At 47.5% G+C, this 13,760-nt stretch overlaps 4 protein-coding genes across 4 annotated transcripts; 1 reads left to right on the forward strand and 3 right to left on the reverse strand.

Annotated features, from left to right (window-relative positions):
• Positions 1–76: 76 nt before the first annotated feature.
• On the reverse strand, positions 77–487 carry YALI1_C05022g (uncharacterized protein; the record flags this gene model as incomplete). The annotated part of the gene is made up of 1 exon (XM_501414.2): positions 77–487. The coding sequence occupies one exon, from the start codon at positions 485–487 to the stop codon at positions 77–79; it is 411 nt and encodes a 136-aa protein (XP_501414.2).
• Positions 488–2,344: 1,857 nt separating this feature from the next.
• On the reverse strand, positions 2,345–7,824 carry YALI1_C05088g (uncharacterized protein; the record flags this gene model as incomplete). The annotated part of the gene is made up of 2 exons (XM_501415.3): positions 2,345–7,132; positions 7,513–7,824. The coding sequence occupies 2 exons, from the start codon at positions 7,822–7,824 to the stop codon at positions 2,345–2,347; spliced, it is 5,100 nt and encodes a 1,699-aa protein (XP_501415.3).
• Positions 7,825–8,783: 959 nt separating this feature from the next.
• YALI1_C05125g (uncharacterized protein) lies at positions 8,784–10,826 on the reverse strand (the record flags this gene model as incomplete). The annotated part of the gene is made up of 1 exon (XM_501416.3): positions 8,784–10,826. One exon carries the CDS (start codon positions 10,824–10,826, stop codon positions 8,784–8,786), a length of 2,043 nt encoding a protein of 680 aa, XP_501416.3.
• An 801-nt stretch (positions 10,827–11,627) lies between these two features.
• Positions 11,628–12,035, forward strand: YALI1_C05133g (uncharacterized protein; the record flags this gene model as incomplete). Its single annotated transcript, XM_066094143.2, has 1 exon — positions 11,628–12,035. The coding sequence occupies one exon, from the start codon at positions 11,628–11,630 to the stop codon at positions 12,033–12,035; it is 408 nt and encodes a 135-aa protein (XP_065950215.2).
• Positions 12,036–13,760: the final 1,725 nt, after the last annotated feature.

Raw genomic sequence — 13,760 nt, forward strand, 5'->3', positions numbered from 1 at the left:
CACTCAGGCACCGCACGAAAGCCTCCGAAGGGCGTGGGGTCGTGGCCAAATAAGGCACCACGGGTAGAGGATGCACTTACTTGCCAGCAAACGACTTTCGTCGGTTGGACTTGCGAATGGGGTCGTACTTGGCATCCCCGAGAGCCTCGTCGGAAAAGTCCGCCAGCGCCTCGTACGCCCGTCGGTTCACGGAGGCCTCTGTCACCAGAGGAGCGGGCGCTTGGGCGGTGGCACCCTTGGGGTTGGGGATCCGAGGCACGGGCGTGGCCTTGCCTCCCTCGAGACGGACGACCTCGGCGTAACTGAGCTTGCGCAGCCCCACGACTGCGTACTCGTCGTCGTCCTCCAGGGTTGTGACGACCCGCTGGTTGGGGTCCAGGGGGACCAGGCCGCCGTTGACTGTCGAGAGCTGCTCTGCCGTGTCACGCTGGCTGTTCTTGGATCCCGAAAGCCAGGAGTAGAAAGAAGAGGGCGACAGGTATGACATTGTGGAGAGGTGGTGTAGTGAGTCTTGGAAAAATTACCTTGGTAGTGAGGCTGTAGTGATGTACCTCAGTGGTGATAAGGTATGTGTGAACGGTGTGGTGAACGGTGAGTACCTTAGTGGTGAAGTGACTTCAGAGACTCTGCGATTCTATGGATGTGTTTCGTGCCGCAATTTATGTGGCAGCAATGCAAGTGGTAGGGCGGGAAGGACTCTACCGATAGTAATGTGGATGTGTTTGTGTCTGAGACTTTGTCTGTGTTTCTGTGTCTGGGCAGTGTGTGACTAGGTGGGATGGTGGCTAGTGGCTGGTTGGGAGCGTGTGTTTGGAAGCGTGTGGTGTCTTGTTTGGGGGGAGTCGTGTACAAGTGTACAAGTGTACAAGTTGTCAAAGTCGCGTAGCAAGATTTATTTATGGATGTGTGTGACGCGTATGCACGTTATCTCACAACAAGCCTTATCAACGCATTTAACTTTAAGATAGCTGGGGAAGACCAAAACAATCACACCGCAATGATTGAGGTATGAGGGATAAAAATATAGACCGGATAGAGAAAATGGGGAGGGAGAAACCCTCTATATATAACATTGTCCGCACAAATGCCTCCAGCCACGCCAACACCCCTCTGTGGCCCGCCCTTGGACCGCCGTTTGCCACATGACTGCGGGAAATAAGCACCAATCATGGTTCCCATTTAACAACATTTGCACGGCCAAAGAGTGCCTAAAAGGGACACGCAAAGATGACATCAAATGACCCTTACTTTATTAGCTCCCGGGAAATGTCCATACCAGAAAGCAATCAGAGATTGAACTAAATACCGCCACAACGGGACGAAAAGGCAGCCACGGCGCTCCGGTCACGTGTTCTGGATCACGTGGGGAGACATAATTGCTCATAAAGTCACGCCACACACACACAACCCCTCCGTATTCAGGGGGCTGGTCACATGTCTCCCTGTCCACGTCCACATGCCCTGCCCCACGTTACTCACTCATCCCCCTCGGTTGACGTCATCTTTGCTCTGCACGATTATGCACCTCGTGCGCCACGTGATAAGGTGGGGTAGATGCGTTGATAAAAGCTAGGGCACGCATTTTTGCGGTATAAAATGGATTAAATAGGGGGAGAAATGGTAGATGTAGATGAATTTGCCACGCTGAAATGATAATGACAGAAAACACTCTGATGATCAAATTCAGTGTCACTAACGAAAATTACGTCATTCGCACTTGACCTATATTTCTACTACAGTACATGCAGTAAGCTCGGAATAGCCATTAGTAGGAACTAATAGACAGGGCTAGTCCTTTATCTCACACTAGCTACAATAGTCATAGACCGGGTCAAGAGTGGATACCAAGGAACTGTTGGGAAACATGTTGAGAATGCAGTAGGACAGAACAGCGGGGTTATACCCTTTACCCTTTACACAGCGGACATACTCATGTAACATTTAACATACCTCGGCATGACCGCGGAGTGGCAAACTAAGTGTGGTTGAGCATTGAAGACATGGAGGAGAACCTGGAATTTCTCTATCGGTTACATAATGCACCAGAAATCTATATGTCAGTTCTAGCGGCGAGGGAGGCTGTCTAGAGCAGACCATTCTGCTTCCCTCATCTCAACCATCATCCCAACTAAATCCCCACCATAATTGTAACCTTAACTAATTAGAATTAATTAAATGTCAACTAAATACTAACTAAACGAATAGGTGGAATACATACAATATACAGTATTATGTAATTACAAAATAATGAAAAATACATCTAATCAATTTATTCTATCTAATCATAATACATCTGATGCAATCAATTTAATTTGACATCACCAACAGGGTCGGATTTCCTCGTTCAGATGCTCTTCAGAACTCTCCCGAGCTCAGCCTTGACAATCAACGACTGCTCATGCTCCTCCGCCAATACCAGCACCTCTCTCACCTTCTCCTTACTTGCATCACTCATCTTCGAGTTCAAAACAGCCTGCCCAAGTTTACACACCTCCACCTTGGTTTTGTCCAAATTAGTAGTCAGCAAACAAGTATCAGCAACCAGGGTCCAAATCTCCAGGAACTGCTTCTCAAACCCAGCAGGCTTCTCCTGGCCGAAGAAACCAATAACAACGGAATACAGAGCCTGCGAAATACACAACTTTGTCTTCCATGTAGGATCTACAGACTTCTTAGTGGCCAGCTTGTTCAGATTCTTGGGAGGAGTCAAAGCAAGCTGGATCCACTCGGAAACCTGAGAAAAGTAGGATGACAGGAAAGAAACGTCCTCGTCGGTGCTCTCAATCGACAGAGCTCTGATAGCAGTGCCCAGAATGGCGTTTCTTCTGTCCTCACTCTGGGATTTAAGGAGCTCCTCCTCATCATCAGAATCCATATCCACGTCTTCTAAGTCCGACTTGGAGAGGAGGTAAAGAGAACAAATGTCAGAGAAAATATCAAACAGCTGCTTCGATGGGAAGTGGCCGAGATACCTAGACGCAGACTTGAGCGCAAGAATCTGGTACTCTCGGTTCTTTCGCTTGATTTCAGTGGTCACCACCTTATCAACAACGGCATCGTGGAGGTTGAACTTGATGGCCAGAGAGACAAGAGCGTCAAACACAGCCTCTTTCCCAGTCCAGCTCTTACCCTGGCAAGCAGAGATCATCACCTCGAAGAGCTCATCATTCAGAACGTTTTTACCCACAGAATTGCAAGCATCTGCAATGGAAGTAGCAGCAATCTGTTTGATGTTCCACTGCTGAGAAGACAAATGGGGCGAAACCAGAGCGATAATCTCCTTAATGTGCAGAGAAATGGCCCCTTTGCCTCCAGTGTTGTTATTCCAAATGTTGGTAAACACATCCTGGACAGCAGGATCTGAATCGTGTTTGCCTACAAATATGAGGGGCAACAAGGAGGCTGACAACGAGTCAAACTTGTCAGCGGCATGAGCAGCGATCTCCTTCACTCCAATAGCAGCTGAGATTCGAGCTCGTTCAAGAGTACCTTTTTGGATTTCTCCAAAGTACAGGTTCTGCAACTCAGTAATGTAGCTCAGAACGGATTCGTCGTCCGCCAAACGACACAGGTAGCCACAGGCAGCAAGGTACGATCTGGACACAGTCTCGTTTCGATCGTAAATGCTGGGAATGGCTGACTTGACGAGAAGTGGACCAGCGTAGGGTTTGAACAGCTGGGTCTTTCTAATAGTCAAGGTAACAATGATTCGCGAACCAGCAACCTTGGAGGGCAACCCAACCGATTTTCTTATTGACAGAGTCAGCTTAGGAACAATCTTCTTCATCAGATCGGCGTCACAGAGGTCGATAATCTCCTCAATGGAGTCCATCATGGGGGAGTGACGCACAGCAGCCAGGCGCGACGAGTCAATGTCGTTGGCAGTCGTTCCATATTTGTCGGCGTTTAGAGCAATGTAGTTCATTGCCTGCGGTTCGAGGGTGGATAACAACTCTACAAACTCGGAGAGAAGATCTGGAATAAAAGGCTTCAGTCTAGAACCGCCCTTCTTGATCAGCTGAAGCAACACATCCAGAGAGAAATGCTGGACCTCTTCAGCTGACGATTGCAGACCGGAGTTTCCGAGCAGGAAAGGAATAATCTGGTCCAGCACCTGCTTTGCAGTAGCGTCTGAAATGGAGTCACTTTCCAGAGACCGAACAAGAGCAGTAGTCAGGCCACGTGTGAGACCAAGACCGGCAGTTCTAACACTCTCTTTGATATCGTCAACGACTCGGAAACAAGCTGTCCATATTTCGGACAAATGATCGAGATACTGAGAGATGGGTCTACCCTGAAGTAGGTCCAAAAGAGCAGCCGAAGAAGCCTGTCGAACTCGCCACTCCTTGGAAGAAATGGAAGAGAGCAGCTCCTTGAGGATGCTCTCGAAATGGGAATTCACCGTCTTAGTGGAAGACTCGCCAATCAACATCTTCCAAATGTTGGCCATGACTTGTCCAGTACTAGGATCAAACTTGTACCGGTACAATTTGGGAATGAGAGTGTTTCCAAGAGCAGGGTTGTCGGCCAGCTGCTGTTCGAGCGAAGCCTTGGCAAAGATGTTACCCAGACCAAACGCAATGCCCTTTCTGGAGGACCAGAGAGACGCGTGATTAGCCAGAGACATGAATCGGTACACGAGAGAGGGATCTCCGACTTCAGAAGCAAGCGAAAGAATATCCTTGTAAGTGGAAATCGATCCGTCGTTGGTATTGAGAACTCCAGGCTCGAAAAGTTCGGTTTCTTGATGCACCTTTTGGTTGTGAGACGACTTATCGGTGACGAATGAGGAGACAAGATTCTCAACCAGATCCTTCTGCAATCGAGAGTCTCCCTGCTCGAAAACAAGAGACAATCCTCGGGAAGCAGCCTCCTGGACAATGTCGTCTTTTTCAGGCAAAAATCGCATGAAAGCAAGCTGCAACTGAGGAAGAAGGGCATGGATCATATGACCACAGTACTGGACCACAGAAAGAAGCCATATGGCGGTACTCTTCCGCAGAGAAGGCTTGGTCACCGTCTTTGCCATGTTGATCAGTCTGGTAGTCAGCTGGCTCACTCGCTCCTCTGCCAGGGAACTCACAGGCAGCTTATCTGCAATCTTCCACATCTTTCGCTTGACGAACTTAGTCTCCCACCCAGCAGCAAGCACACAAAGTGCCTCACCGGTGAAGAAGGCAAAATCCATCTGCTTTGACTCAATGGCAAAGATCTTATCAACATTGGACTCAAAATCAGGACTGTCCAAGTTGAGATAAGCAAATGCAAGCACAGAATGCTCGGTGGGCTTGACCAGAGTCTTCTTTTTGACATCATCGAGACGGCTCCAGTTGTCGAGAGAGATTCTGTGCAGTTTCATCTCACTCAAGAAAGTCTGAACGGACTCCATATCGATATGAGTGGAACAAATCTCCAGCGCGGAGGAGATGTCTGACTCAGACAGGAAAGAAACCAGGTTGGAAAAAACGAGAATGGGTCCATCAACGTTCTTTGGCACGTGGTTGAAACACTGAGCAATTAGATTATGAGCCACCTCTTCGCTCTGCTCCAGGCCAATCACACGAGCAGCGTGGGACTGAATCTTGTAGTAGGGAGAGGTCAGAGCAAGCTGAACCACGCTGTTGTTGGCATCAAAGACATTGTATGACTTGGTAGACAGAGAAACCAGGGAATAGTAGAGCTCCAGTGACACTTCAGGAAGAGTGGAGAAGGTCTGATGAGTGGAAATGATATCTAGAATAGGAGAAATGTCGGTCTTGCTCAGATACTCAATAACGAGCTTTCTCACGTGATCATCACTCTTCAGAGCTTCATCCACACGTGTTTCCCACTGTTCATCAACCACACAAACAGTGTCATGACCCTGGATAGCTGTAGCCACAGTTAACCGAACCAGGTAGGGAAACATCCACTCTGCGGCCTTTTTGAGATCAAATTTCGACTCGTGGATCAGTTTACATAACTCAAACACATCGGGAAACTGGAAAATGTCCGAATCCGAAGTTCCCTTGATCACGTCGAGCGAATCATGGCTGGTGATGTATGGAACATTAACAGCTCGCATCCAGTAAGGGTTCAGTCCCCGATTACACTCCTCAAGCATGTCTGTCCGGCCAAAAGTAAGGCCAACAAGACAAAGGAAGCGCGCATGAGCGCTTGAATAGGGGAAGACTCGAGTTGCGTACTTAGCAGCCATAAATTGAGTCGCCTGGTGGCTGATGTACCGAGACAGGTGGGGAATCAGTTTCTCAGCTGTCTCGGGGTACTTTGCCAGCGGATTGATGAGCTCTGACAAAGAGTCACCTGCTTTCCGGTCAAATAGGAACGTCACGTGAGAAATGTTACTCAGCAGACGAGAGTCTCGACGCAGGATACCGCCCATGAGCTCCTGTGCTGACTCGGCGGTCTTGGCATCGTTTCCAAGGTGAGTAACACGCTCGAGAAGGTCTCCAGAGTGGCGCAAAAACAGCTCTTCATTGGAATGCTTCACAATCCAATTAACAAACTGGATGATTGCAGCTCGAGAGTAGAAATCAGTCTGGGTGAAGTACTGGATGGCTCTGAAGGCGTCATCGACGTTGGCAGCATGCACCGAATGACACAGAGCCGCGAGAATCTTTGCCTGAGTCGTTTGCTTCACAGGGGAAGATCCATTGTACCCGAGGAGAAGCTGATAGAGCTGGTTAGTAAGCATCTCGGACTCCAAATCTACCTGGAGTTTCTTCCAGGCGTCGTTAGCTGGCTCTCCAATGGCTGAACTGCCGTCTGTAGACGCACACAACAGAGGAATGTACGACTCTGTGTCTGTAAACAACGCACTAATGAATTTGAGCAGGTGACTCTTGACGGCAGTGGTGCATTCTTCGGCTGACAGAAACTCGTATTCTCTGATGGTCATTCCGGTTCTCTTGGTGGCAGAGAAATTGAACACGTCTGTGAAGCGAAGAGCGAGGTACGCAATGTCGTTGTCGTTGACGTCAAGGGTTTCACGAAACTTGTCTGCTTCAGTGGATCCTCGGGGAGGGTAGGTCATGAAGGGGAGGAGTTTAAGTAGGATGCGGAAGACCGCTTTGGAGTGGTTGTAGGAGAGGGTGGAAATTGAGGAGATAAGGGGAATGATGAGGGTAGATTTCTGGGTTAGTAACGGTAATGAGTGGCCGTAGAGGATGAAAGACAAGAGCAGGTTGTATCTGGAAGTGTTGCTAAAGATCATAGCTGCAGATAGTGACATGGTCTGAAAGCCATGTTGCTTGGATAGTATTAGGAAACCCTAGCTTTAACGCATTCATTCCGTTAGATTTCATGGATCTTCAAGATCACATTTAAACTAGACATCTGTTGTTTCACCATCGTATCATATATCAGATCAGACATTGATGTCAGTGTGGCACACAATTGAGTTGTGGAACCACCACCTGTCTGTATCATTATGGGGTCCGCAAACTGTCTGTAGCCCATAAATAGCAGCGGGTTGTTAACCCTTTGAAGGAGTTATCGCCCCACAATACTCACATCATCACCCATTCTGGCAATACCCATTTCAATGTACATGAGATCGAAATTTCTGATAAGTTCACTGTCACTCTCGACAAACTGTTTGACCAAGGCGTCGACAGGCAACTTGAATGTCGTGTTCTTGATTCGCGTGTTGATATGCTGGCACATTTCAACCACCTTTTGTCGCACTGACACGTTTTTGGACGCCAGCTTGGTCAACAGAGGCACCAGATAGACGCCGATCGTCTCGCCCAGTTTGTCCTCTTTGGCCATTGTGATCCGCAGATCCACCGCGTTGACCAGCTGCAATTCTTGTGTTTCGTCCATGCTGAGGTGGTTGTAGTGGAGAGAGATTATCGGCGATAGCAGATCTAGGTTGGACTGCATGGTGGCGGTGGCGAGGTGCAAGGGGGTGCAAATGGGTCACGTGAGGTGTCGTGTGGGCACGTGCTGTTACTGAAGGGGTGCAAAAAAAAAAAACATTCATTTCGGGTGTCTGTGGCCTCTTATATCGTCGCGGTGTTAGCTGCTACGTACTGGTTGTAACCTCAGCTATTATGTTATGGTATTGCCGTTGAGATCATACATGAGGGGAAGAAAAAGGGGGGGGAGTGTAGAGGGATTTGTAGAGAGAATAGAGGGATCAAAATTATATAGTCTTGATCAGCTCCTCTGGAGGAGTTGATTGATGTCATAATATCCCCATGTTGCCTTTCTATTTTGTTCTCTTCTCTCTAAAAGTATGATGTGATTATGTTCGCCTATAAGTATGACGACGTTGTGCCATTAGTTTGGATGTAACATATGAATTGGCGTTGTATGTAGTGAAGAATTTGATGGAAGAATGACAGGCTGAAGTTATCGGAGTACAGTACGTACAGTAGCATTGGATTCAATCGCTATCATTCTTGTTCGAGTATAATGGCTTGTTCTTCTCTTGCTATTGTGGAACTGAGTGTGGCCTGTAGAAGATCTATTACTTAGGTTGTTAACAACACTTAAATTTAGTTGGGATTTTTGTTGACTCGAAGGAAAATCACGATACTCGTCGAAATTCCATACGATCCCCCTTGGATTTACTCCTTATCTCCTTGCAGAGAGTGAGAGAGGGCACTAAAGTGTAATGGATGTTGTAAACACTAAGATATATACAGAATGGACACACCTATTTGTGCCGGTCCCAGTTGTATGCCACGAGCACCCTCTATACCCTCCTCCATGCATTTACTAATCATGGGATATGTTACAACGTATTCAATTACATCACCTCATGTCAACCCCTCTCCTTACTTCACCTCCTCAATCTTAGCTGACAACTGCTCAGCTTCAGGAGCAGTCTTAATTCGGGCCATGTACTTGATTGGCTTCGAGTCCGCGTCGAAATCGACAATGTTCACGTTCGACTTTGTCGTCGAGTACGTCAACTCCTTTCGAACCACACAGTTGAGAAGCACTCGTCCACTCTGTTCTGCTCGCATCAAAATTCGGGCCTTCTTTGTGTCCTTGTCCACCAGCACTCTCAGCTGACCCACTCCACACACGTCCCACTTTCCGTCATCCAGCTTGTACAGCTTGGTTCGGTACTCGGCGACATTGTCTTCGTTCTCCTCACCTGGTCCTTGTCCTGACAGGTCATCCGAGTCTGTGACGGTCTTGGGGGTGTCATCTGGTTCACCGGACTCGGTGGAAGAAGCAGCAGCAGGCTTAGTCTCCCCCTTGGTATCACCCTTGAACAGGTTACCGGAAGAAACACCGAATGCAGGCTTGTCAGAGGAAGACTCAGTCTTAGCACCAAATGCAGGGGTGCCGAAAGAGAAAGAAGGCTTGTCCGAAGAGGCTGACTCAGCGGGCTTGGCTCCGAATGAGAAGGCAGGCTTGTCAGATGACTCGGCGGACTTAGATCCAAACGAGAAAGCAGGCTTGGGCTTGTCTTCAGCATCATCAGCCTTAGCGCCAAAAGTAAAAGGCTTTGCCGAAGAAGTACTTCCAAACGAAAATGCGGGTTTGTCGGCAGACTCTTCGGTCTTGTTGCTGCCGAAAACAACTCCCTGAGAGGGATTCCAGGTGAAGTCCTTCTTGTTTTCGGACTTGTCTTCCTTCTTCTCCTCCGGCTTATCCTCCTTCTTCTCCTCAGTCTTGGTCTCGGACTTGAAATTGAAAGGACCGCTGGAAACCTTCTTATCAAAGGTGAACGAAGGACCTGTGCTCTTCACCTCGCTCTGAGGCTTGCTGAAAGAGAAAGCAGAGTTTGTGGTAGTGGGAGGTGCAGCTAAAGTAAAACTGGGGCCCTTGGTGATGTCAATGGCATCGTCGTCAGAGTCGGAATCGGAGTCCACAGAAACGGGCTCAGGCTTCTTCTCTTCCTTCTTTTCTTCGGGCTTCTTAGCTGTGAACGAAAAAGAAGGAGCAGTCTTCTCTTTGGCAACATCAGCTCCAGACTTGTTAAAACTGAAAGAAGGTCCAGAAGGAGTAGAAGATCCAAATGTAAAGGGCTTGGCAGCAGTGGTGGTGTCCTTGGCGTCTGTCTCCTTAGTAGTGTCAGCCTTAGGGAAACCAAAAGAGGGAGTAGTTACAGCAGGCTTATCCTCCTTGGTATCACTAGATGTACCGAAAGAGAATGGTTTCGACACTGCGGGCTTTGCGGCTGCCCCAGCTCCAAAGTTGAAGGAGGGTGATGATGTAAAAGTGCTGGTGGAGGTAGTGTCCTTTTTCTCAGTGTCTGTGTTGGCAGCGGAAAAGTTCTTAGTAGCTCCAAACGAGAAAAGCGACGATTTGGGCTTGTCGGCAGAAGCAGGAGTCGGTGTGGCTGTAGTAACAGGCGCAGAAATTGTGCTGGTGGTGCTGGTAGTGCTGTTAGCAACGTTTGCATGGTCACCTCCAAGTGTCTTAGAGTACTCGAGATACTTGCTCACGACATCAGACAAATCAACTGCGGCATTCTCCCGTACCTTGGCGAAAATAGTGTCCACGAACTTCTCGTTCATTGCAATACGCTTCAATGTAGTATCTGATGTTGAATCATTGTTGGTAGTGTTGGTATTGGTAAACCCCCCGGTAGTGCTAGGAGAAGAGAACGACATCTGGGGCGCAGGAGAAGCTCCAGAACCGAAGCTGGACAGTCCAGAAAAGCCATTGGAAGCCTTAGGAGTAGATCCACTGCTTCCGTTGCCTCGTCTCTTGGGCAAGGGCAAGACCTTTCTCTTGGACATTGTAGCGGCGTCAGCTGTTCGAGCCTCCTCCACGGGCTCGTCTCGACTGTATCCTTCGCCGCCCTCAAAGTCGTCCTTGGTGATTTGATTGAGAGCTCCTCGTTTGTTTTGGAAGGACATTGTGGTGGTGATTCGAAAACAAATGACTCTCGATAAGACTTTCCATGTATGTTTGGTATAATATTTATTTCTGTCTGTTTCGAGCCTCCCCTAACCTCGTCTCAGCAGCCTCAACTTGGGTGCTTATGTGTTCGATTCCTAGCGAGGTCACCTTCATTGAATATATAAAGTTCATATATAAAGTTCATATAAACTTTAAAATATGATAACGCTGCGTTTTCTATATTCGGATATAATCAATTGTATCTTAAGACAGCTCATAGACATTATTTTATTAGTCACTTATTTTTATAGATCCCTCTATTTTCCTGCCGATATTTTTATTGACAGATTATGACCCTCTTGGATTTCGAATTAAAGTTTCCACTTCCTAACCTCCCAGCACGTGACAGACTCAATTCTGACTTGAGTCGGGACTGTCTTTTCCCAATCGGGAAATCACGTGTGCAACCTCCCAACTGGCTCTCCATTTTGATACCGAAAATTTTGTCCCTGTAGAATCTTTCTCTCTTGACACCACAGAGGAAAATATAAGCAAAAAGTGAGTATTCGACAGCGACACAAAAAGACGACAAGGCGAACGACCAGGATGGAATTGCGTGAACTTGACCACGAAACGACATACGGCATTCACAGATAGATGGGCTCACACGACGACTTTGAAACACACACACGACTACTCGTGATATTGATCCAATGATAGGAGGGCAAGAGGGACTCAGTTGGACGTGATGGAGAATAAGAGTGGATCAACCAAGTCTGTGTGTTTGTGTTTTTTGTTTTTCTGTGTTGCGACGTTCAATGTCATTCGTTCCAAGACGACATTCATTCTTCAGCCGGTGTTCAATAACTCGTGCTACGCTCCTCGTAACTGAGACTAACCCAGTGCCCCCTAAAGTGCAGCAGACCAAGGCCGCTAAGGCCGCCGCCGCCATGGCCGGAGGAAAGACCCGAAAGAAGAAGTGGTCCGCCCAGAAGATGAAGGATAAGGCTCAGCACCACGTTATCCTTGACCAGCCCCTGTACGACCGAATCTTCAAGGAGGCTGCTACCTTCAAGCTCGTCTCTGTCTCCGTGCTTGTTGACCGACTCAAGATTGGAGGTTCTCTCGCCCGAGTTGCTCTCCGAGATCTCGAGGCCAAGGGTATCATCAAGCCCGTTGTCAAGCACTCCAAGCAGTACACTTTCACCCGAACTGCTGCCGAGTAAATTAGTTATTTTATAGCTGAAAAAAATATGTATTGATAGGATGTGAGACCCTCAACATAAGCCAAATCCGTAGCGTCGGCTTTTGTGAATGTGAGCGTAGTAGAAATGATATCTGGGAGCAAGAATGAGTGCACTTTAGCGGAATGAGCACTGGTGCCGGTGCGTATGAGTACGACTACTACCAGTACACCTAGACTGAATGTATTGTACTCCGCATCAGCATACAAGTGAACTAGACCGGGTTATATAAGAGCAGTGCAAGTACTGTAGATACTGCGTCTGTGTTTATGTCTGTGTCTGTATCTTCAGAGTCAGGAGGTAATCTGCTTGTTTGACAGCACACCAGTTGTGTCTACAGACGGTGCAGCAGGTGGTGGATGAAGCGTCTACAACTGAAGCTTGGGTACCCAGTACAAGTAACGATATCAAAACAGTATTGAAACAGTATATTCCAGCTCAGTTTCGAGATACCCAACAACGCAAAAGAGCTTAGAGAACGGACTTACTCGTACAAGTATGGAACAAGTATGGAACAGATATCTCGTTAGGTATCATCTAACCTGAACTTTTGACTGCTGTAGAAGAGGAGACTCTTGTTGACCAAAGTGGACCAGCTGAGTAAGATGGTACCTTTTATTTTCTTCCGAACTATTAATCCTGTATTTGGGTGATCCTTTATTCTCCAAATGGTTCTTGTAAAACATCCCAGGTCACGATGTCGAATTAGGTGGAACATTAGCACCCTAACCCAATCCGACGATGTTGGAATTAGGGCTGAAACACTGTCAAGATTTGGGTGTCTGTTAAGATGGTTACAGCCATTTTTTAGGCATTTTTGTATGGGGATAATTGTTCTCCTTCGCTCAATTAATAGACCCGAGCTACCTTGGTTCCAATCGACCCGGGTTCGGCCGAGTTGGAGAGTTCTGTTCACGGGTTTGTGCTAAGGCGTAAGAATACAAATTCCACGGTGTTTCGGTGTTTCGCGCATTTGACAGACTACTTGTAGTTTGTAAGTAGATCATTTTGTTCATATTTGGTGGTCCAGATTATCCGAGTTGAAATCACTCGATTCCAGCGGGTATTTAATGAGTTGTACCGTTGTGTATACATTATTCTCTCCTCATTTACAACACAGTGCTTCAAATCAGGCAAATGGAGATAAACAAACGACAAGAAATACATTGATGGATTCTCTGAGCTGTGCTGAATCCACCCATGTAATTCTTATCTCGATATGGCAACTTCTTGAACTTCTAGCCCACGCTCTCCTCCAATGATATCTCAAAGCTCAGCACAGCCATCGTACAAGACGCACGGGTCCGCCTCGGCCTGCACACCTCCTCCAGCACACCTCCGCCAGGCATTACATCCATGTGCCTGTGCCCCTTGCCGCGTGCATTAATTAGCACCTACGGAGCTCATTCTGCCGCCCCCACTCCCTGCGGTGATAGCCTGCTGCGGTATATACAAAGTTGGAGTTCATCAAGGGGTCTCTAAAAGACTCAATAGTGAACCCAGTTGCGGGAAACTCGTACTGAAAGGTCATACCACCAAAATCTACCCCCATTTCAAATTTCAACCCGATCCGATTTCCCATCACCGAAAACAAGGGTGTTTATGTCATTATAGAAAACTTAATGGCTTAACATTACTCCTGCGGAATTTTAGGTGTATACATTTTACTTGGGTCTTCGCTAACAAATGCTTCTTTTTTTTGTAATA

This window comes from Yarrowia lipolytica, chromosome 1C, assembly GCF_001761485.1.
Source record: "Yarrowia lipolytica chromosome 1C, complete sequence".
Classification (NCBI taxonomy): Eukaryota; Fungi; Ascomycota; class Dipodascomycetes; order Dipodascales; genus Yarrowia; species Yarrowia lipolytica.